The sequence below is a fragment of the Larimichthys crocea genome, chromosome X, assembly GCF_000972845.2.
Source record: "Larimichthys crocea isolate SSNF chromosome X, L_crocea_2.0, whole genome shotgun sequence".
Lineage (NCBI taxonomy): Eukaryota > Metazoa > Chordata > Actinopteri > Sciaenidae > Larimichthys > Larimichthys crocea.
In genome coordinates this window covers 33,952,993-33,977,804 of record NC_040020.1, presented here as the reverse complement: position 1 = coordinate 33,977,804, position 24,812 = coordinate 33,952,993, and the positions used below count along the sequence as shown (strand labels likewise).

General features: G+C 40.4%; 1 protein-coding gene and 1 long non-coding RNA gene across 3 annotated transcripts; both read left to right on the top strand.

Moving 5' to 3' along the window:
* The first annotated feature begins 750 nt into the window (after positions 1-750).
* Positions 751-17,619, top strand: LOC104925376 (sarcalumenin). Of its 2 annotated transcripts, XM_019263982.2 has the most exons (9): positions 751-854; positions 9,276-10,351; positions 10,424-10,610; positions 12,149-12,250; positions 13,066-13,161; positions 14,199-14,315; positions 15,408-15,641; positions 15,776-16,125; positions 16,408-17,619. In XM_019263982.2, the coding sequence occupies exons 1-9, from the start codon at positions 770-772 to the stop codon at positions 16,906-16,908; spliced, it is 2,748 nt and encodes a 915-aa protein (XP_019119527.2). In that variant the 5' UTR covers positions 751-769; the 3' UTR covers positions 16,909-17,619. The 2 variants fall into 2 exon arrangements, with proteins under 2 accessions (XP_019119527.2, XP_010737284.3); XM_010738982.3 differs by having other exon boundaries at positions 9,276-10,610.
* Positions 17,620-21,791: 4,172 nt separating this feature from the next.
* LOC113746549 (uncharacterized) lies at positions 21,792-24,518 on the top strand. Its single transcript, XR_003462952.1, has 2 exons — positions 21,792-21,900; positions 22,618-24,518. It is a non-coding gene; the product is annotated as an uncharacterized LOC113746549 (long non-coding RNA).
* Positions 24,519-24,812: the final 294 nt, after the last annotated feature.

Below are 24,812 nucleotides of genomic sequence, written 5' to 3'. Positions count from 1 at the left end.
GCTGTGACTCAATGGCTGTTTATTACATTCTGCTCTTCTGTCTTTTCATCCGTCTTTCTTGTCCTGTTTTTCCATTTTTTTGGTGACAAGCATTTTCTTTTTTTATATATTTTTGTGATTTTCGTTGTTGTTTTTTTTCCCATCAGTCCAGGTCGATGAGAAGCTGTTATATTTTGTTTATAAAAACTTGGGTAAACAGGCCTTTGTAAAGATGAAAAAAAATAATAAAATTTGTACTTTTTTTATTACACCCCTCTGCTTCCTAGTTTACTTAGATTATGTGCCGTGTGAAGCTTTTTGTCCACCAGGTGGTGACACTGAGAGACTCTTCACTCAGTTTCTCTGCAGCCTGGAGTTCACGTCTCTGATAAACACAGGTGGCACACAGGCCTCATTTTAATCCCCGTTTTAGTAGAAACGCCAGTTATTGGACATCTCCAGCTGTGAGAAAGATGCATGTTTTACAGATCTATCCTTTTATCCGATCTGAACGTCTGTCTGGAAAGGAAAGGAAAACATCGCTGTATGGTATCAATAATTTAGAAGTTAAAAGTTGCAAAGATGAGCTTGTTAAAATCTCTTAAACTCAACAGTTTTATATAGTTGGTGATAAAACTATAAGACTACAACATGATCAGCTAGTTTTTCCTGATCCGTCCAGGCAGCTGCTCAGACCCGCAATGGCTGATATGGGCGCAGTTGCTGGGTGCCACCTCCACTTACAATGCCCTCTGACCTTCAGCCAGAGCAGTATATATAGCCGGGGAAGATGAGGGGAAGGCCCCTGGCAGCCAAAATGAAGTCTCTACTGTCTGTGTGCTGCCTGCTGTCTCTGCTGGCCCTGTCTGCTGCAGGTATGGAGGAGGCTTGTGGGGTTTGTGTGAAATATTTCAGGGTTTTAGTACTTGTTGAATGCATTTCATTTAAGCTAGTGTGCTGTGTGAAATGGAAATGCTGATCCACCGCAGTCAAATATGTATTTGGTTTGTGTGTTTGAACATATGAGAGCATTGTATGTCTTGCTGAGACTTGACTGTGGACAATATTGGTCATTAACGAGGAAACGCTTTAAAACATCCATAATTTTAGTTTAATTATTTGATTTAATGTCTATAAATACGCAGCTAAATGTGTTGCTTAAGGAAGCAATGAGTTTGCTTCCTGCCAGTTTTATTTCATAAAGCCTCCATGACCTCTTTCCTTATTCCATGGCCCCATGTAGCAAGAATTGGATTCAAATCATTTACACACCTACACACACCACAGCATAGATAAACTTGTTGATTTGGCAAAGGAAAGGTGTACCGTATGTTATCATGGTGCAGTGCTTTATGAGAAAAAAAAGTCAGGGCTGAACACCAGCTGATGGAAACTGTCCTGTCTGCTGCTTATTCTCTCCGCCCTGGAGAGCGACACAATGACGGCACTGACTGAGTGACTTGGACTCACTACAAAGAGTCACAGTCGCTGCTGCAGCCAACGCAAAAAAAGAGCTGGCTGAAATTATTCGTTTTCCCTCTGGATCTATTTTGGGTTGACTATCTGTTCACAGCAGTTGCACGCATGTGTGTAACTCTACCAGTCGGTGCTTAAATCAGGATTTGGCACTTGATGCGTCAAATGAATGAGTACATCTTTAAAATGGGCAAATCAGAAATTACAACGATGGCACTAGTGATAGATGTATAAATTACAGAGGTTCATACGTCACTGTTGTCACTCTGCTCGTTTTCAGAGACTGTTAAGTGACTTGTCATGCTTTGTTAAAGTTGAGGCAGAGAATACCCTTGTCTGCCCTTGCACTGGTTCATTTTGGCCTCTACAAGTTGCTGTAGTCAGGTGTCAGGCGTCAGTCGTCAGTCAGACAAAGTCACCAGATACTGTGGTCACTAATGCCATGCACTGTTACAAATCTCTTTAAGACTCTCGGAAACACACACACACACATACACACTACATAATGTACATACTGTATACGCATACAAATACTTAGATATACATTCTTGAAATGACAAGACAACACTAAAGTCATACATGAGCACTCTGTCTATAGCTGAAATCAGTGCAGCATTAAATGTCACAAAAAAGCCTCATCACTCTGCAGAGCTGCTAATCTGTCATTTCAGTCAGCAGGGTCCATGTCAAGGGGATGTCCCAGCTAAAACAGGCATGTGAGGGATCATAGCAGAGGGCATGTAGGACCAGAGTTCAGTAGCCAAAAAGCTGGACTGTTTAAAGTTACATAAGCAGATGATCAAATAGGATTGAAAGTCAAGAGAAATGGAAAAAGTCATAGAAGTATTGACAGAACTGAAGTGGTCACGCCTTCCCACCACTTCACACAAGTCACAAGTCACAAGTTTATTAACGAGAGACAAAGAACGCGTCTGCAAAAAGCTGGTGCTGCAGCAAAGGCAGTGATAAGTAAAGCCGTGGAAAGAAATAATAAAGCACAACACTAACCTTGGGCTAAATAGCGTTAAATTAATTAGTATGGATGCTGAGACAGATGCTGATTATTTTTCAAACGAGTCAGAAATGCCAAAACCACTGCTGGCTGCACGATTGTGTTCCTTTGCACTTTTGTTTTAGGCACAGACGTCTAAAAATAGGAAGAACTCATCATTCATTGAGGCTATTATGCTCGAGTTACACAGTAAGCAGGGTGCATGTCATCAGTACAAGTGCTGACGCATTTATTGTTCTTGGTCTTTAAAGAGATACTGAGTCACGCACAGCCACAGACTGTTGCAGGGAATGTGAGCAATAGTGAAGCAGAATTGCAGGCAAGCTCCATGACAATCGCAGTGAGGAGAGGAGCGCCACACTTCCTGAAAATAGGAGTGGAATTATCCCTCCTTCTTTTCACCCTCTGACTCATTGTGGGACTATTTCTGTCTCAAAGATGTACCATCCAGCACACAGGCACCTGTCCCACTCTATCCCCATGAAACTGTGCTCTGCCCGGACTTCACTGCAGCAGCAGCGCCGTGAAGAACCAGCAGAAAGGCACGTTACACTAGACTTTGATGGTGGTAGAAACAGACAAAAAAGATCAATGCACTACACAAATAACTCCTGATCAACAAGGTGCTGTTTTTTTTTTTTTTTTTTTACTATACTTTGATACTTTGTTAAATGGATATTTTATCCACGCTTGAGGCAAAAATTATAACTGTGACATTGTAAATAAATAATACAAAAAAGCTAATTTTAAAGCTGTACTAATCAATATTTTTACATTGTTAAATAACCATACATAAAGTGAAAGTGTAGATTTATACCACAGCTACTATGCATCTCTATGGGTCTTTTAGTTTGTTGTTTTCGTTTTAAAGCCTGGAACTTTACTGTTTTGGTTGGCTCTCATCAACCTAGTCACAGCAGGCAAAAAATAACTGTATGCTGTATGCCCAGGATCAAACAGCAACATGAAAAAGTTGGTGACTCACTGGTTTATCAGTTGTTTAAGACCAAAACAGAGCATAAAGAGGAGTCAATATTATACGTACATTCATCAAGTGGAAAGAAAGTGCTTCCTGACGGCTGGATGTGTAAAACTGTTTACGACATTCTCCATATAAACTTTATATGGTGATAATATGTCAAAGTTATGTTTGCGGCTTGTTTCACTGACCCCAAGTGGCCAAAAAAAATAAGTTAGTGCTGCTTTAAAAGGAAGAAATATCACAATATATGGCTCACAGATGTCTCAACGTGTCTTGATTGTACTGAAGTATCCCTGCTAGAAGAAAACTGACTGAAACGAATAATTTACACAAAAATTATAATTTCTGTATTAATTACTCACAGCATGGACAGCTAGATAAGATAGATAAAAAACCCTCAAATTACCTATGTAACATAATTCAAATCAAGTATCTACCTGTATCTCTTGAGTTTTGGTAAATAAATCACTATCCCCATTGCTTTCGCCTCACCTCCGCCTTGTTCAGTGGTTTGCTCTGTAGTAGATCACAGTAGTTTGATGCTTTGACTCCAGGCAGATAGGTGGTGTCCATCTGGTGTCCATGAGCGAGGACCACACTTGCAGGATCATGGGAAAAACATTAACATCTAAGCATGGCAGAGTCTATAGCCATGCTAGTGGCTCTGTGATGTGAACATCAGTATCCTAATGATACTGTTAACATGTGATTAGCAGGTTTAATGTTTGCCATCTTCATCATCTTAGTTTAGCATGTTAGCATGCTAACGCGTGATAATTAACATCTAACAAAGTTGCTGAGTCGAAATATCAGTTTTGCAGAAACATAGTGTTTTGGACAAACAAAATATTTGACCTGATTCCACTAAATGAAAAAGTTAATTGATGATCAAAGTTACTACAATTCACCCTGGCAGGGACACGAACATCTCAACCAAATTTTGTGGCAGTCCCTCCAGTAGATGTTGAGATATTTTACTCAAAACCATGAATGTCAACCTCATGGTGGAGCTAAAGGAAAGCCAGAGGATCACTAAAATGATCAGGATTTGTCCTCATTTGAACGTCTGTACAAAATTTCACAGCAACATATCCAGTGGTTGTTGAGATATTTCAGTCTGGACCAAAGTGATAGACTGGCCAACCAACAGACCCACAATGCCATGCCTAGAGCCACGTTGCTATCATGATTGAAAACAGAAAAAATACTTGGGAAACAAGAACTAATTCAGTAATGTATTGTTTTGTGCATTTGTCTGGTAAAACTTTCCCTCTTTATAATGTTAACCTTAACAAAATACGTCTCAGAGATCCCACTATTTTACTTTCACTTGTATTTTGTCTCATATTTTCCTCCCCCACTGTCACGTCTTTCTCATCTTCCTAACTATGTTAACTTTAATTCAATTTCGCCATCACTGGCCTCCAGCACAGCAGAAAATGATCTCTCCACTTTATCTTCACAACTATCTCGAGGCATGCAGTGTGGACAAAAGCCAGCAGACTAAATTCAGCTTGTGTGATTGCACAGGCCTTGTGGTTAATTTATTTATCATTTCTAAGTCTTAGGCTCTTTTAACACTTACTGTAGCACTGAGCTTATCACTTCAAGGTGCACAAATATCCGCCTCCTGAATAAATAAACGATACATTAACGGATCAAAATAAAGAACAAAATCGCACCTTTAATGTTTACCTTATTTAATATAACATAAATACATAAATGGTCATCAGGGATTGACCTTTTTATGCAACTTTGGAAACCAATCTTCCCCAGGATCTTGGCTGCTGCTGCTGCTGTACATGTTACAACGCAGACGATGTGGTAGCACTATGTCTTTGGACAACGTCCAAACCTCGATCACAACAGTGTTTCCGAGCTCCCTCCTCATGAATGCCATTGGCGGACAGGCTAATACCGCAACCTCTGCCAGCGAGTACACACTGAATATTCTTAAAACTCACTATTTCCTCAAATCTGTCCAAATACATCTTAAAAGAACAAATCTGGCTTGATAAAGATCAGGAGACCTCTACACCACAAATCTCTGTGGAAGTGATTTGTGTGCTGGATTTTATTCTTGCTCTTACATGTGATTTTGATTTGGGGCTTTGACTCTTAAGACAATTATATTGCATTATTATTGTGACCAGTGATGGCCTGGCCAAGCACTGGAAGTTTATTGGTTTCACTTGGATGGTTTGACTTAATTCATATTACAGTAAACAGTGACCTGCCATGAGCAGATTCTTGGCCTTTGCTTAGACTTGAAATCAGATAAGACAACTGTCACTTTTGGTAAAAGCCAAGAACTATCATCATAATGCAGAAAAACTTTATGGAACAAACCCTGTTTATAAATCTTCACAGTTTGGACACAGTGTGGATGTTTGAGGAATATTAGCTTGACGTATTCTGATCACTAATGCAGACAATCCCCTCAGGAGGCGAAAAGCTAACAAAGCTTCCAGATAAAAGAGGTGACAAGAAACATCCTGAGAACAAAATAGTTTGATGTGTGATTCAGGGCTTTATATAGGGCTAGGGGCTATCATGGAGGATGGTGTAGAAAAGGGAAAATACATGGAGTCCTGCTAGTATCATGTACGATGCCCAGACAAGCACAGCAGAGTCTTCCGCAGCCTAAATATGAATGTATCTTGACTCAGAAACATCTTGGTTTCATGGAGCTTCAGCTTCAAGGCTTTAGCCATACTACTGTTTGTGCAACTTCCATCGACAAAAGCATTTGTCATCTCATGTAAGCATATTATTAGAGCAGAATCAATGAGTTTATTGGTGCTGCATGAAGTTTCAGATTTTCGTGTAGTGTAGTGGACGTGTTCCTGCCTGGATCTGTCATGATACTACCTGATAATTACAATAAATTACAATTTGGTTTTACTTTGCTGAACTAATCAGAGACGTGTGATTCAGAGGTCTCGAACCAGACTATCATGACACAGGAAACAGAAATCCATCATAGATGAGAAAAAGAAATCAGTGTTGCATCTTCAACTACAACAATACAGCAGTATGCACGATACCAGGACATTAGAGCTGGAACAACTCAATGGAAATGAGCCATTGTTTATTTTATTAATTTAACCAGTTTTTTCTTCGCTAGAAAACCAATACGTGATACTTCTTTGTTATTGCTGACTCACGTCTGTTTAATTAATTAAACAGTCTGATTTACTATAGTCCATGCTTTCGCTTATGTTGCCTGATTAGACCTCAGCTCAGGACCTTGTGAGTGTGTACAAACTGTGCTTTGCAGATGTATCCAGGTTTATGGAGCACATTGTTTAGCTGTCCAGCTGCAACTTTACTTGTTTGTTCACTCTCACTCCTCTCATAGTGTTGTATTTCGCCACTTTTAGTAGCTAAAGAGCCAGAAATTTCCCTCAGGAGTTGGTGGAGACCAAAACAGAGAAACGAAAAGAGAATAGTAGTGAATACTGAACAGAAACATGAACCCTAAATAAATTGTAAAGTTGCTTAATAACTGCTGGATGTGTAAATAAGAATAATTGAGTTTACTATATCAACTTACAAGGTGATTACATGTCAGTATTGTGTTGGCAGCTATAGGTTTAATAGTGTAAGAGTGTCTAAAGCTAATATCACGTGTTCTTCCTTAGCATTAGCAGTAGTCTATTTGCTCATAATGGGCATTGATCCAGAAGTCTTACAAACGTGTGAAACCTGTGACAGCTGCCTGGAGCTATTAGTCTTTATCTGACACACTGAGTCCATCTTGTAACAGGAACCGTGGACGCGCATATTGCTGCCTCATATCACACTGTGTACCACTATGCGTTCCTCAGTCTAAAGACCTGACAGGCAGTTCTAATTAAATAGAGGTCATGGCCTTGTACTCTTTGTGCTCTGCTACTCTGGTTGTGAAGAGTATCTATTACATATCAATACATTTAAATGTTATGTAATAGAGAGGGAGTCCACAGTTTTAGCTGTGAGTGTTTTGAAGCTATAGTAACTTACTGTATGATGCAGAGGGATGGTGATGTCTGTTAAACTGGATGTGATCTGGACTGTATGTGGGAGCAGCTTGTAAATGTGTTAACTTGGGAGAAAGAATGAAACCATCTTTGGCTTTGTTTGTGATGAAACTTTATGTCGATGAACATGATACCAAGTAATCACCTGAAAAATATGAACACCTTGCACTAACAAATCAGTTTTATTTGTCATATGTAGGTTAACACAGAGTCATGAAATGTGTTGGATGAGAAAACCAGGTCAGCTCAGCACTAAGAGCTGTATCTGTGGTAACAGCACTAGACATAGAGGATAAAAATAAACTAAATAAATAAAACACAATCAAATTTTAAGTAAAACTGGAGTGATATAAATAAAATGCAACGGAATAAATGTATAGGTGTACTGTCTTGTGTGTGTGTTAACACTAAATGTAAAAGGGTTGTGTCAAGTGTATACAAAACTTGGAGAGCTATCACTGTAAGAAGAGATGCAAACACACTAAACAGGATATACTACACTATTCAAAATATATGAAAATTGAAGATTGAGAGTGTATACAGGGGTATTGCATAAAAGTATCAGCCCTGGTACTAAATGCACAGATATGTTCTGCATGAAAGCAGTGCAGACATGTGACAGACTGACAATGACAAATACATTGCACCATTTATGCAGTAAAAATGCAGAAATGGCTCCTTTTTGATGACATTTTTTTTGGAAATTCCAACAAATTAGTTCAAAACATGACAGTAGTAATTCATTATCATATTTCATTATGACAACAAATACTTAATTCTTCACCGTGTCTATTCAGCCACTCAGCTGTCTTCTTTTAGATTCTCCACACAACTGTCTACTGCACGTCCGCCTCAAATAGTCCACGCTTAAGTTTCACCATTCAAGGAGCTGAAATCTGAGTCTTATGTCTGGAAGTTGCTGAACATCTGATATTCTCTGTTCTTGTACAGTGACTGAGCACTAGTCAAGCCCCTGACGTAACAAACAAAGTGACTGTGCTGCAGATGTCCTGCTAGTTTACACTGTCTCACTGGTCTGCATTCAATGTTCAGTTTGTTTTGTGGAAAACATTTCAGTCAATATAGGTCATAGGTCTTGCAGTTTGCCAAATCGCTGCTGTGCTTATTAAGATTAAAATACTTCCTCTGAGCTGAACAACATCCTTACTTTAACCCTATCAGTAAGTGAGACTTGCACACAAACCAAATGATCCATATTACATTACTGTCAATCAACATATAAATCCTGCAAAATGATCTTTCACAGCTAGTTGTAACCCAGTATGCATAAATGTTGTTATAGTGTCTCATTCTTGATGGGAATTGAGGCTGTAACAGTTTATTAAATAGTTACCTGTTGTTTATGGATTTTGATGGTTTTGTGAATGAATCACATTTTTTTGTTTTTTTGCCTTTTATTAATTAGTTGTGAGGCTGTTAATAAGTTCATAGTAGCTTAGTCATTTTCACCAAAAACCTCAAAGATGTCACTGATATTTGACACAGACACAGTTGCAAAATAAAAAATGCATTGTCAGATTTTTGTGGTACCGCAAGGGCTAATGTCTTTTTCTCTGACATTGTTAGTTAAAAGGTGCAGTCTCTATCATTGCGCACATGTTTTGCCAAGAAGTGAATTAGAGTTTATTTCTCTTCATTTCCTTTAAAAATGATGACGCTTTTGTAGTTTTTCCACCAAGCTACGACTACAACACAGAGTATAGTAGAGCTTGTATTAAGACACTTTTGAGCTAGTTAATTAATTATGATCTTATATATGACGTATTTCCTCCTCTCGTCTTAGATCTCCTGGCAGAGTCCTCCGTCCATGATGAGGAGCCTCTGGTTCGTCTGCAGCTCCAGCCAGAGGGAGACCTCTTCTCCTGTAGATGTGACACAACAGAGGAGCATGCCAGCCAGAGCTCCTCCAACGACACGCCGGCCCCAGAGAGGGCCATGTGCCAGCCCTGCAGCAAACCCCCCTCAGCTTTAGAGACTGAAGAAGAGCCATCTCCCACCTCAGAGCACGAGGAAGAGGAGGAGGATGCTTACACTGAGGAGATAACAAATAATGGAGAAGAAGCAATGGAGGAGGCAGCTTCCCAGGAAGAGGTTGAGGAAGAGGCGGAGGAGGCTGCTGCAGAGTCTGTAGGGGAGGCTGAGTCGGTGGAGGATCAAAGTGAGGAGGAGGAGGAGGAGGAGGAGGAGGAGGAGGAAGAGGAGGAGGAAGAAGCTGAGGAGGTTTCATCATCTGAAGAGGAGGAAGAGGAGGCAGTTGAGGTTGAGGAAGAGGCGGAGGAGTTATCCCACGAGGAAGAGGAAGTGACAAAACCTCAGGAAGAAGTCGCAGAAGAGGAAGAACCTGCTCCTGAAGCTGAAGAAACAGTTGAGGAACAAAAAGATGAAGACACGCAGGAGGAACTACAGGCTGAGGAGGAAACTGTGGACACTTTCATGCATGAGGCTGAGGAGGAGGAAGCTACCATTGCTGAAGAGGAGACTGCAGTGGCTGAATCTGAACCAGAAGCAGAACCAGCTGAACTTCCTCGAATCTCTGAACCTGAGGAAACAGAGCCAGAAGTGACAGCAGAACCTGAGGCCGAACCAGAGGTGAATTCAGAGCCCGAAGCAGAACCAGAGATCAAAGTCGTTGCAGAACCAGAGATCGAAGTCGTTGCAGAACCAGAGATCGAAGTCGTTGCAGAACCAGAGATCGAAGTCGTTACAGAACCAGAGATCGAAGTCGTTACAGAACCAGAGATCGAAGTCGTTGCAGAACCAGAGGTGATTCCTGAACCAGAGCCGGAGGTGGTTCCTGAACCTGAACCAGAGCTGGAGGTGGTTGAAGAACCAGAGCCTGAAGTTGTTGCAGAACCAGAGGTAATTCCTGAACCTGAATCAGAGCCGGAGGTGGTTGTAGAACCAGAGCCTGAAGTTGTTGCAGAACCAGAGGTGATTCCTGAAGTGGAGCCAGAGCATGTTGTGGAGGAGGTTACAGCAGAACCTGTAGAGGATGTGACCGTGGAAGAGGAACCAGAAATCACAGTGGTGGAGGCTCCTGTGGTGGAAGAGGCAGCTGTCGAGGAAGCGACGGTGGAGGAGGTGACTGTGGAGGAGCCCACACAGTCTCAAAGCAAAGGTACAGAAAGATGACACCATCTTGGATTCCGAGTATGTCTGTGTGAATTAATCTCCTGTCGTCTCAAAGTAAAGCTGTAGCAGGAGGCAGCATAAATCTTTTCACTGACACCAGAGGCTGACGTCTTTCATGCTGTCATACAGTCCAGGAGGAGATAAGTAGGAGCAGGAGGGATCGTATAACAGTCAATCTGTCCCCATCCAGTCAGCTCTTGTGTAATTAGGGAAGCATGCCATTATCTGGTGTCTGGGTGTTGACACCTGCTATAAAAGATGATGGCTGAGTCTTAAAAAGAGTTTCCCACCCCTCACTCTGATCCCACATTGTTACTTCATTCATTCCACTGGTAGGAGGGTCACTGGAGGTTAAAGATAATGTCTCTCATTACAGGAAAGGACAGAAAGAGAAAATCTACTTGTAAATCTTTGTTGTTAGTCAGTTTGTAACTACGCTCTAAAAAGACATACTTTATCAGTTGTTTCTACATTGTAATAAATGGCTTTATTAATCATTAATAACAATAAAGCAAATTAATTTATTATTATTTTAAAACATCATTAATGAGGCTTTGGGTTGCCACCTTGTGCAAACCCCCTGTGGCTTGTATTTATCCTCATCTTGTCTCTAGCATATTGAGCACTTTTATTCACCTCTAATAAACTTTTCCACCATGTCTGGAAATTAGGTGCTGGGCATCTGGACCAAAATTGATTAACTAATAACTCATTCACAGTTGGATATTCACCACCTGACTAAAGAGAATTTTCACAACACAAAAGTTGACAGTCTACATATGGCTAATGACAGACCTATACATCATTTACAAACCATAATATAAAGCTCGATATAAAATTCTATTTAAAAAAAGGATTCTTTCTTTCTTCTTTGTTTCATTTGGATGGGTCTTGAGATGACAGCAAGGGTCTCTATCTTCTTCTCTTTCTCTCTCGAGCATGTCGGACCCCCAGAATATGACACTGTGTGTAGCTGAAGGGGAATTAGCAACAACCTCTGGTACAGAAATAAACAAACCAAAATAGCAGAGGAAAGGAATAGACAGATGGATGGACAACAGCATGATATAACGGTTTAGCCTGTAGTACAGGTCATACAGGCCCTGTACTCAGCTCAGATGTTCTGATCACTCACAACTCAGGAAACCTGAGTTATTACTAATTGTGTTTGACAGTTTTAGTGGAAATGACAATGCAGATCACTTCACAGATCGTCAGAATTGAAAACTGCAGAATTGTTTTCCAGGCCTTCTTTGTTCGACTAAGCACTACCACTTTCCATGTGGAAGAAGTATTTACACTGTTTGCACAATTACAGCTAAAAGTTATGTAGTAGTAGTGCATTCAAAAATATAATATTTGCCTTTGTAAAGTATTTGTAAAGTACACATACCCGGAATTTGTACTTTTTTATACTTTGTACTTAGTTACATTCCACCTCTGCTGGTTTCCTGCAGTCACAGGTAAATGCATATCAAGGGTTTTGACCTTAACAGTTAACTCACAGTCTGATCCTCCAATCAGATCGTAAGGAAGATGTGCCAGCAGGCCCAGCACTGAGAGACCGCTCCCACATTGAGGACACGCTGCGATTGGCTTCTGCTGAGCGCTTAGAAGAGTTCTCAGGTAAGGAACAAGTCACTTCAAATTATTGACAATATAAGGGAATATAAGGTTGGGAATTTCTCTCCCTTAAATGAAATGAATGGATATAAAGTGTGTAAAGGGCAAGCCTCAGTTCCTCCATCACACATACAGTATATATAGACCCACTCACACTCATACATGCACATAGCCAGTGAAAACCACATCCTACTGATCAAAACTTAAATGTTCAATGATAACATTGCTGTGCTGCCCACCGTTTCAAATGTCTTTCAGACCTCTGGTGCAGAAATGCCTCGGGTTCTGTACTGAAATGAAAACGCAGCGGAATGTTTACAGCTACTTTGTCAATGGAAAAGAAAAACAGATGTGTTTGCATGTGAATGAAAGGAAGTTTGAGACATTTTTTGGGGGGCTTTTCAGCTGAAACTATTCTGAAAATTGCTTCATGATGTCTAGGACCTGGGGCTGTTATGTGTGAGTGTGTACTGTATGCGTGCACGTATGCATGTGTGTACGTGTGTGAGCGTGCAGACATGTCTTGAAGTGGGTGATTAATCAGAGCAAAAGTGTAACTCTGTCCTCGGCATGAAAGCGCCTCTGTTCTCTTAAACCAGATTGGTTCATTTCTGCGAGCCCAAAGTGCCGCAGCACAGCCAGTCTCGTAATCACCTTGCCTCGATTCAATAAACCTTATGTGGGCGATTCATCACGTACTGCCAAAGCATTTGTTGTAATCAGTAATAGTAGTTAGAACATTAATAATACTCTTGTCCAAAATGTCATCTCGCCATTACATCCCAATTATGACTCTCTCTTTCTCCCTCTCTCTCTAGCTGCTATGAAGAAGCTGTTGGACATCTACCACAATGCCATCAGGCCAGTGGAGCAAGCCTTTAAGTACAATGAGCTCAGGCAGCATGAAGTCACGGGTAAATCAGCTTCCTGATGGAGATTACACCTGGATACAGCATACACAGGCGCATAAACAGTAGTTTGTTTTTACATGAAAATATCACAACTCATCATGCTTCAGGCCCACATTTGTAACGGTTCAATGTCTATTTATTGATTGGTCTGTGGTTCAGGTCAGTCACTGCAACGTCAAACTGGAAATCAAAATGATTACTAATAACTTGTATTTCAAATCCTTTTTGTGACATTTTGTTGTGAATTTAATGAGACATCACCACTCTGGCTACAAGTTAAATAAGTGCTCTAAATATAGTGTGGGTAAGCTGATATCCATTTACTATTTTCATTTTCCAATTATGTAAACCTCACAGCTGTCAACTGCTTTATCAGTCCAGCACACCATACAGTACGTTGTACTACATGTCTTAATAAACTGGAGTTGCATAGAAATAGAAAAGTACAAACAAAGTCATAATTAGCAAGAAATAGGGCCAGGATGTGACATTATTCAAACCAGGCACACAGGGAAGCACAATAAGGACTCTGTCTGCTGAAAATTAAAGGGAACACTGTGTGGGCCAGACTCCCTACAAACTTTGTTCCATTGCGCTTGAGGGCAAGCAATATTATTTATGTACTATGGAGCAGGATGGAGACTTCAGGCTGTGCCATGTGACACTGGGACACCTTGTGGTGCAGAATGGAAAGACATCAGGATGTCAGGATGCATAGTGTGTCAGTCAGGGGAAATGTACTGCTCACAAAGCTTTTAGTGGCCCCTTCTCTGAGGACCATGAATATTCAAGTACAGTTTATAGTATTCTGGCAAGTCGCTGTTGAGGTAGAGTGAGATGGATTTTGAGATCAAAACATGGCAACAGATGCAGTGACATCTTTACAGCTCAGTTCAGCTCAGCTTGTTCAAAAGATGAACACTATATGTCTGTCGGCTATCAAGTATATTGAATTAGGGACCTTTTATTCAAAGTGTCAACATGAAGCAAAGCTAAATGACCTTCCCTTCTTATGTCTGTCTTTGTCACAAACTGTGCAGATGGTGAGATCACCTCTAAGCCCATGGTTTTGTTCCTGGGACCATGGAGCGTTGGCAAGTCGTCCATGATCAACTACCTGCTGGGTCTGCACGGCACCTCACAGGGACTATACACAGGTTAGCACTGATAAAATCTGATTGTTTGTGACACAGCTCATCACTGATAGGACAGAAAAAAGCTTAAAACACACACAGGCGTTCATAATTATATTTATGTATCAGTTACTCATAATTTCACTTGTCATTAGTGGTGGAAGAAGGTTTACTAAAGCAAAAGTAGCAACACCACAGTGTCGAAATAATCCACTTAAAATAAAAGTCCTGACTTTCAAATTGTACTTTAATAAAACAGCAAAAGTATTAAAGTAACAAAAGTAAGTACTTTTGCATTACAGATAAACACAGCATATATCATTGAGTTATAATTATGAATGTATTCATGCGTAAGCATGACTTTAATGGTAAGTGAGCCAAATTCAAATTACTTTATACTGCTGGGTGGTATGGTACCATTACTTGATTATATTTTCTGTAAATTATATGAACCTGCAAATTAACTAGTAACTGTGGCTGTCATAAATGTAGGAGAGTGGAGTACAAGTATAAAGAGCATAATTTCATGATTCAGTTACTTTAAAGACATTATCAACAGGTGAAATGACTGAAAGAAAGGGGCCACACATAGGAAACAATAAAAATGTCTCATGGTGAGGGAAAAAAAATCAGCGTAGATGAGTCAATACAGCCATGTTAGTTACACTGCGATACCTATCTAAAGATAGCCAACATTGTGCTTGTTTAGTATGTTAAATTGAACCAGGGCGTTTAAAATAAGATAAAGTCTCCTTAAAAGCAACACGGTTGCTTTAAGGGTTTGATGGACTGCTAATATGAGGATATAATTTAGTAATCAAACACAATTTGCAACAAAATAATCAAACAAATGGATGAATCTGTAAAGTGTTTTGGAAGGAGAAAGCAAACCAAAAGCAAAAGAAACCAAAAAAAAAAAAAAAAAAAATGTGGTGCCCTATTTCCATGGGACACTGCGCCCAGGTGTGTCCCATGCTGCTGATTAAGCTCCCAAGAGGTCTGCAGCCCCTGAGACAAAACAAGCAACAGCAAGTAAACCAAACAACTGACAAATCAGCTAAACCAAATAAGCTAATCAATGCAAAACTGTAACCCTCTTCATCATCTGTCCGTCAGGTGCTGAACCCACCACCTCAGAGTACACAGTCATAATGCACGGTGAGAAGTATCGGTCCATAGAAGGCATTGTTATGGCAGCGGACAGCTCTCGGTCCTTCTCCCCTCTGGAGAAGTTCGGCCAAGGTTTCCTGGAGAGGCTGGTGGGCATTGAGATGCCCCACAAGCTGCTGGAGAGGGTCACCTTCGTCGACACCCCCGGCATCATTGAAAACCGCAAGCAGCAGGAGAGAGGTGACATTACTAATGGAAATATTTTCTTTTGTTTCATGTCATCTATCAGAAAGTTTCTGATTAAGCATCTGTGACACTAAGATTATCCATTAAAAGACTCAAATTGATCTCATGTATTGTAACTACTCCCTCAGGTTATCCCTACAATGAAGTGTGCCAGTGGTTCATTGATCGAGCTGATCTGATCTTCCTGGTGTTCGACCCCACCAAGCTGGATGTAGGTGGGGAGCTGGAGATGCTCTTCAAGCAGATGAAGGGCCGCGAGTCCCAAATTCGCCTCATCCTCAATAAGGCCGATAGTCTTTCCAACCAGGACCTGATGAGGGTCTACGGAGCTCTTTTCTGGAGCATGGCGCCCCTGATCAACGCCACAGAGCCTCCTCGGGTGTATGTCAGCTCCTTCTGGCCTCAGGACTACGCTGTGGACACCAGCCGACAGCTCTTCATGAAAGAGGAGATCTCTCTGCTGGAGGACCTCAACCAGGTTCTTGACTCATTTTTGTCGACACTATGATTCCTTGACTTTATTTATAGAGAAATGTAAATTTGAGATGTCTAATTGTGGGTAAAACTCACAGAAACATTGGAGTACACATCTACTCTGTGATTTGTCTTTGTCTAAGTAGCACTTAATGTGAAGAGGGTACTAACCCTAACCCTTTCAGTGCAGTGTGCAAATCCTCTCTATAATTCTTTCCCTTTTGTCTGTGTATCTTTTCACTCTCCTTCCATCTCTTATAATTCCTCTCTCTCTTCTCTGATGCAGGTGATTGAGAATCAGATAGAGAACAAAATTGCATTCATCCGTCAGCATGGCATCCGCGTGCGCATCCACGCCCTGCTTGTGGACCGCTACCTCCAGACCTACTATGACAAGCTGGGCTGGTTTAGCGACCCCTACGAGGTGTTCCAAGATATTGTCAATGACCCAGACAAGTACTATATCTTCAAATCCATTCTGGCCAAAACCAATGTTAGCAAGTTTGACCTGCCCAACAAGGAGGCCTATCAGGATTTCTTCGGCGTGAACCCAGTTTCCAACTTTAAGCAGCTCTCATACCACTGCAGCTGGACCGGAGGGTGTCTGCTAGAGAAGATAGAAAAGGCCATCTCGCATGACCTCCCGACTCTGCTCAGCAGTGTCAGCAGGGCTTCAGACAAGCCTGCCCCGGCGAAGGCCGCACCTTCACCTCCGCCACCACTCCCTGGCACCTGTGAAGGCCCCGAGTGTGAGGAGAAACCCAAGAATCGCTGGAGGAGGCAGTGAGATGGAGAAGAGGGGAACAGAGGAGACAGATGGCAGCAGCAGCAGGATCAGCCAGAGGGTTTCTTGAAATAATACCCACTGCTGTGAGGTCGGGAGCCCAAGCAGAGAGAAAGAGAACAAGAGTAGAAAATGTACCGAGCAGAGATGCGTCATGCAAATACTTCTTAGTGCTTGTTTTTACCTGCATGTACCAAACGGATGGCTTTTACTACATTGAGACAGTTCAGATAAGTTGTAAATGACAGAAAAGTATACTCAAATGAAAGTCTTCTACGATTGCATAACAACTCTCCGGTACACATTGTCCTATATGACACCCTTCTGGTGTTTAGGTAGGTCAATGCACAACAATACAAGTGAGTATTTCAAAATACAGTTTAGCTGAAAACATGATGAATGTCTGCAGAAGAACAAACCCCCGAAAAACGATAACAGAAATAAATCAGAATGGTTAATTTCCTCTATAACTCTTCATGATAATGAAAATCTGAAAATGATTGTTTTCTTGTTTCTCTCTGTTTTCAAGACTGTACATTATTTATTCTTCACAGAAAGACACTGGTAGTGACTGTACTCTTTCAGTGATACAGTAATTGCTTCCATTCTTTTGTCTTCTGTGTTTTCTGCTGTGTTTTTACAATTAAACCAAGTGCAGGTTGTTATCATGTCAGGGCACATATTTTCAATGGGACAATAAAATAGAAAGATGGATGCTCTTGTAGTGCCTTATTTAGCAGTGATTCAACCTTGTTTAGTCACTGTACCGTACTGCACTATTGTGTACTGTGTTGTCGTTTTTTTTCTCTCGGTTGTACTATACTACATTCATTATAAAAAACAAGTTTTATTTAAACATTTCTCAATACAATACTGAGACTGAATTGACTGAACACAGCCACGGTTTTGTCCTCAAAACTTTTTAATTTAATTGTAGCTTCCTGTTCATGTAAGCTTGATTTTAATGCCACCGTGGCCTTTTCAGCCCTCTGCACGTTTACTAGTTTTACCTCAACACGGCTGCATACCACATGGGCATTTCCTTCAAAAATGTAATCTTTTCCTTGTTCTTTTAGGTCTGTTTTTAATTGTCATTCTTTTGAGTGATTTCTTTTGAGTAAACAAACAAAAAAAATCAGCAGTCCTCTGTTTCCTTTGTAAGGCTACAAAGACAGTACAGATGAAATCTCATCCACTGAAACAATACTTGTTGGTTGGATAGCTGCAAAAAATACAGGGAAATATGGGCTGAACACAAACAAACAGCACCAGCTCTCATCCTCCCAACACACAGCTCTGGATTGGAGAACTCCACCTTCAGAATAAAATATTGCAGACTAATTTGTGTACACATAACGGCACTGTATGAATCAGGAGCATGATTAAATAACATATGAGTGAACACAAAAAAACAAACATAAAACCTTGTTAACAATAACATTAAATGCTGTTGTTTTCTGTTTGTTTTTTAATAGCTTTTTGTTAACGATTCCCTGCAGTGACTACAAACAGCCGCCAGGAGGCGCCTCAATTCAATGTGTTTATCAGGCTGACTATGTTACAGTGTGCATGGTAGAGAGAAGCTTTATTTCTTTATTTCAGCTGCCAGTGATTCACTTTTGACACGAGTGAGGAATATGAGGTAAAAACAGAAGGGACTAGGACCTGGTAGAAGAACATGGAGGAAGCGTCAGATTTAGATTTGAACCATTATACTGCACATTTATACTTGGTGTTTATCAGAAAAGCACACATTCTGTCTTTGTCTCATTTACATATCACATTGCATAGCACATGAATATTCTTAAACATTTCTCAGTTGGTAGCTTTGGTAGATTTAAACTTCCCTCTGTATTGATAAGGTAAGTTCATTCAAAGCGGTGAATTCTTTTCTCTTTGCCAAGAAGAGTGTATGTGTGTGTGTGATGGTGAAACCCTGCAGTATTTGACAGCAGTGGTCTGTCTGAAGTTACTTTGGTATTGCTAACATAAACACTCCCACAGAAAGCAGATACCCAGCAATGTGGCAGAGCCAACTCAACTGTGACAAGTACTCACTTATACCCAGTGTTGATGACATCTTTTTTTAAATTTACATCTCTGTGCATGTGTTACTGCATTTGTGTCTCTGACTAACTTCCGTCCTTATTCATTCAGTTTTTCAGCTGATGTAAAACCATGTGCGATCACATAAGGATGAGGGTTGAGTGATATACAGTTAGTTTGGCCCAGACCTCTGAATCACCGCCCACGTCGCAGACTTGTTCAGTGATTCAAATATAATCAGTGCAGTGAAATTAAATGACAATTCAGTCTGATTATCAAACTCGTGGTGGCCAGTCCTCTCACTACTTAAAATATTAAAATTCAAAATAACTTTGCTTTAGACAGTTATCCATATGAACATTGTGAATATAGTCTGGAAAAACTACATTTAAAAGATTCTGCTAAATCCTCAAATCCTATTGTCTGCCGATGTCCGGTGTTCTGTAGTGTACAGTAATATAAGTACTCAAAATATTTACATCTTTTTACATTAATTATTTTTCCCTTATTGGGACTAAATAGGGATGGATGGATGGATGGATGGATGGTACCTGATAGTTTAGAGCGGGATGGCCCCAATCTGCCAGTCGTGGATTTGATAGTAAAGAGGACAGTCTGTAATTTCTACTAATACTATTGATTGATTGACCAGTGGACTGTGATTTATTTTTAAATACTATTATTAGTTTGAATGTGGTCAAATAATTTAAAATAAACTGTATATAGTCATATATACAGGTCTCAATGAAATCTAAGGTTATTTGAGTCATGCCACCAGAAACTACACAAGACAAGTCAACTCTGCCTCCATGCTAGGGGGCCATACTAAGAACAGCATACTAATATGCTAACAATGACAAAGCAAATATGTTGACACTGAGACACTGAGCTAATATTTGTTTAGCACTAAACAGTAACATGGGAGTGTTATTGGGTAATTAGGAAGTATCGGACAAATACTGCTTGAGGAAAAATCAGGGGATCTCCAGAGGAATTGTAATTCACCCTCTGTGCACCTTGAAGGTCTTCACAAAACTTCATGGAAATCCATGTGATAGTTGTAGGGATATTTCAGTCTGAACTAAAGTGGTGGACCGACTGACCGACTCTGCCATATACCTAAAGCCATGATGCTAGTATAGCAAAATAAAATGCTAATATTGCACACAGGCTTTTCGAATAAGCGGCGTGAAGACCATATTTCACCATATTTTTTGGCAGTTTGTCTCCTTGCTGGTGCTTCTGTTAAATACTAATTTAATAAAATATAGAAGTTAATTTCCCCACAGCAGGCCAATTAAATACCACACCAAGACGACACAAAACACCACACGGCATAAACACACCTGTGCAACCGTAATAAATGCCACTCATGTAAATATGTAAATATGTAATTGAGCTCGTATTCGGTGTATGATCTGTGTTTGTTGAGCTGACAGGCAGTGCTCAGAGGTTTTATGTTAACACAGACTTATCAGTGCAGCTTTATCAACTCAAACAAACAGGCCTCTCTTGTAAGCTCTCGAACATAAGCACACACACGCACATGCACATGCCACCCACATGCCACACACACAGAGACACACACACACACACACACACACACACACACACACTTGTACATTTCCTAGAAGCTTACTGGCTTTATTGGCTTCAAAGTTTAAACATTATTGCTTCTTCAAAGGAGGAGGCTACTACTTTGTGTTAACTTGTTTGTCTTCTTGTTATTCGCCTGCTGTTCACAATCTCATCACTTCACTACACTTCCAGCTGAAAATACACTGTGGTCCATAGAGACACGGGTGTAATGTCAATTTGTCCTAATGAAGCACATATTGCCTGAGATATTTGATAGCCAACATGTTTCACACATAAACAACAATACTTTTGTGATTCCTCTGCAGGATTTGTTCTCAAATAATTCGTATTGTGTTATATGTCACTGTTCACATTCTCCTTTCTTTCAAATGGTATGTCCTTGACCTTGACAGATTAAACTTTGGCCTAACTGACACGCTCCTGTCATACGTCTTTCCTTCTATATAACTTTGTAAAGTGATTTATAATGCTACAGTAAAATATTATAATGAATGAAAAAAAAAAACAACAAGAAAATGAGCATGTTTTATCTCCAGCTTTGTTCCTTTCCCCCCTTAATATAAAGACCGCATTTCCCAGAGAACCTTTTGCACAAAAACAGGATTTGGAAGTGGTTTTTCCATCTGTCTTTTATTGTGATGAAGAAGTACAACTGACTTTCCACCATCACCCCACTGCAAATATAATCTGAGCACTTTTAATGGTAACTCATAAAATAGCCTCGATTTAAAAAGTGAAACAACAAACAGACTAATTGATTACTGCTGATATTTTTAAACTAGTAAACAACATTTCAAGCCCAGTTTTAGGATGTCAGTCCGTGTAGCTATGTCTCAAAAGGCTACATATTAATACTATGATATGATGTTACCTGCTTTATACATCACTCCTTTGTATTTATTAGAGGCATTTATGGTATGGTATGGTCCAAACTGTTTAAAAGTCTGGTATAGGTTAGTTAATACATCAAAGTCTAGCTGATAGAAACACATCATCCAGAGTGTTGTGATGTTTCATTACAGGTGATGCAGGGCGATAACAAGTTACAGTGAATCAGACAGAAAACACCAGCACACTGTTATGGCAGTCATTCACATGTGACTTGAACGTAGCCGAGCTCCACTCTGGACACCAAAACCCGTCGAGTTAGACAGAGACAACCGGAGGCACCGGAGGCCAGAGTCTGCCTTCAAAGTAAAAGCGCTAAATTTACTGTATTTTACTTTGGTAGTCAGTTTGTTAAATACACCGTTTACGTTCATGGCCAGGCTTGAGGAAGAGTTGCTACGCAACGTTAACGTGCTGGTAACGTTACGTAATTACGTAGCGCAGTAACTAATTATTAAAAAGGTTAGTTTCCATTAACTAGTTAGTTAACTACAAAGCTATGTTATATCCCTTAGAAATGCACTTAAATATCAGTTTTTGATCAGCTAACCACTAACTTAACCTAACCGTCATAGCTGTGTAACTAGTTAAATCATTTTCAAAATGTCCACATACAACTACAAAGTTAAAGAACTAGTTAACTAGCTATGAAACTATCAGTAAATATGTAATGCAGTCTGTATTGTACTATGCTTTGACATGTATAGCTTAATTAACCAATGTTTAAGGTTTATTTAGATATGACAATTAGCCTGTTAGGCTAAACGTAACCTATTATTGGAATTAATGAACTGGTTAAATCTTTCAGACAAAAGATGAAAATATGATGGAAAATGTTCACATACAACCATAGTTAAGTGTTAACTATCAGTAAATGTAATCTTTTACAATGCTTCGGCATGTAGTTTAATTATATATATATATATATATATATATGTATATATATATATATATATATATATTATCATTTATTATTTGTATTTTACTGTGGCGTTAAAATATATATTAGTCATGTTTTTACCCATATTTGAATGTTAAGTGTTTCTGCATCGTGTAGTTTTTTTCAGGACCACCGCCCCATAAGCCTACAAAGCTAATGTGGATAATAGGGATTTGTTTAATCAGCGTGGAAATATTTAGTTAACTGTCTTATCGGCCTTTTTTCTTTTTCTCCCCAAGTCAAGACCGGAAACCTTGTTTTTTCAAACGGTGGTTTGCTTGACAGGCTGGTCCCACCAACCCGCACCGCCACAACAGCTGGGGGAGGATTTCCGACCCAGTCACAGCGAAGATGGTGGCAGCTTCAGGAATGGAGATAGTACGTTCTCTCGGATAAAGACGGAAAAGCAGCCGCAAAACTCACGCTTTTATGTCTGTTTTTATATAGCTCCTCCACAACTCCAGCAGAGACAGAGACAGAGAGAGAGAGAGAGAGTTACATCAGGGGGGAAAAGGGAGGCAACCAGTGGCGGACGGAAGAGGACGCACCACAGCCAGAGCGCACAGTGTTGTGTTTGTTGGACACATGCATGCCAGCGAAAACTAGTGCTATCCAGACCTAAGGAATTGGTTGAGATAAGGAGATAGTACCGTTTGTGGGACGATTTTTATTTTTATTTTTTGGGGGTGGGATAATCCCACCGAAGACATATCCAAAGAGTTTTCCTTTATTGCTCTGGGGATTTTCTACTTCTTTGCTCTTGGGGGAATGCGAGGGGAGGAAATCCAGCCTCAGCTGCAAATAACCAGAGACTCCTAACTGGGTCTCCTCTCCAAACGCAGGAAATACGGCCTGGGAAAAAAAAAAAAAAAAGAAAAAAGTTTGGGAGCTTTTGGAAACGAGAGGGGGGCCTATCACTGACGTTTTGCATGCGTTTTACGACGTGATTTTTTTTTTTAAATAGTAAGGTTTTTGTAAGTGCATTGCGCGCTCCTGTTATCCCACAGAGTAAGTTGAAGAAGAAGAAAAAAACTTGAAATGTTAACACGCCGTTGGTGTTGTTACTGCAAGAGTTTTGATCATCACTATTTATAGACCAGCCTGTTCCGACCGAGGCTGTTCCTCATAGCTGTATATTTTGCCAACTGCGCGCAACAAGTTGCAGACACTCCCAGCAGAGGCAAACCTACACTAGTTTGGGGCCAGCGGATGGTATTTTCTGCGCTTCTCTTTTCGGATTACGCGTCTTTGAATAGCGCATACCCCCCTCCTCCTCCTCCACCTCCCCGACCCCCTCTTTGGAAGGCAGAAGGGGAATAAACGGTGGAGATCCGGAGAGGGAGTTCAGGAAAGGACGGGGCTGGATCCGTGGGAATAGGCCTGCCTGTCAGGCCTCTTATGATCTGGATCTTGGACTGGACAGGGCTCCGAAATAAACTCAAGTCTGGAATATTTTCAAGGGAGTAAAAAAAAAAAGATGGAAGGAGAATGTATGGGAGTAAGAAATAGAAATCCATAGCGCACTGAGCCATGCATGAGAGGGGATGTAGAGGAAGGTAAAGCCGACTCAATTACAGATCACCTACTTTATTAATGAACAAAACTAACAGTTTGCCCACATGTTAGTGAACTACTTTACGCCAAGCACAAAAACGCTCTTTCTTTCTAACCCTAACCCTTGATCTGCTAAATTATTACTTTAAAAAACAAAAGAAAGCTATCATTTTTTATATGAGGGAATTCATATTGTCAACACATGTTTTATTTTAGCACTATAAAGACAGTTTCAGGGGGTGTTCTGAAGAGGGGAAAGGAAGTGTAAATGGGCCATTTGTCGCGCATGTTGTGGAGATAAGAGGGGACAGTGTAACTTTTGTAGCCACTTGCTGTGCACAACGCCAACTGTTGACAGCCTCTATCTGCATCTGCTCATACAATGAAGCCCTGGACCTGAACGCAACGTTGTTGTTGTTTTTTTTTTCGGAATGAAGAAGAAAAATCTGGGAATCTTTTTTTCCTGACTTGAGTTTGTAATGTCAGCACTATCGAAATATTGCGCACATCCAGAGGAGGCAATTTCCAGTCATGTAACGTCAGGACTGACTTGATGAAGGCGTAAAAAAAAAAAAAAAAAAAAAAAGAAAGCCCCGTTGCATCACTAACCAGTCCTTTCCGAGAAGGATGTTCAATTCAGGAGACAGAAAGAGTGATGACAGTGTTTTTACCGCAGCTGGAGAGAAAGCCGGGCTCAAACCCAGAGCCTCTTTGGAGAAGGATACATGTAATGTGAGTACTGACGCAAACCCGGGGTCGGATAATGAACTGCTCAAGAAACTGGAACGGCGCGTCTTGTGTGAGTGAGTGTGCAGGCTGCTGTGTGCGTAGCAAAGACGTCTGTGCAGTGCTCACCATTCATGCAGTGTGATTATTCCAA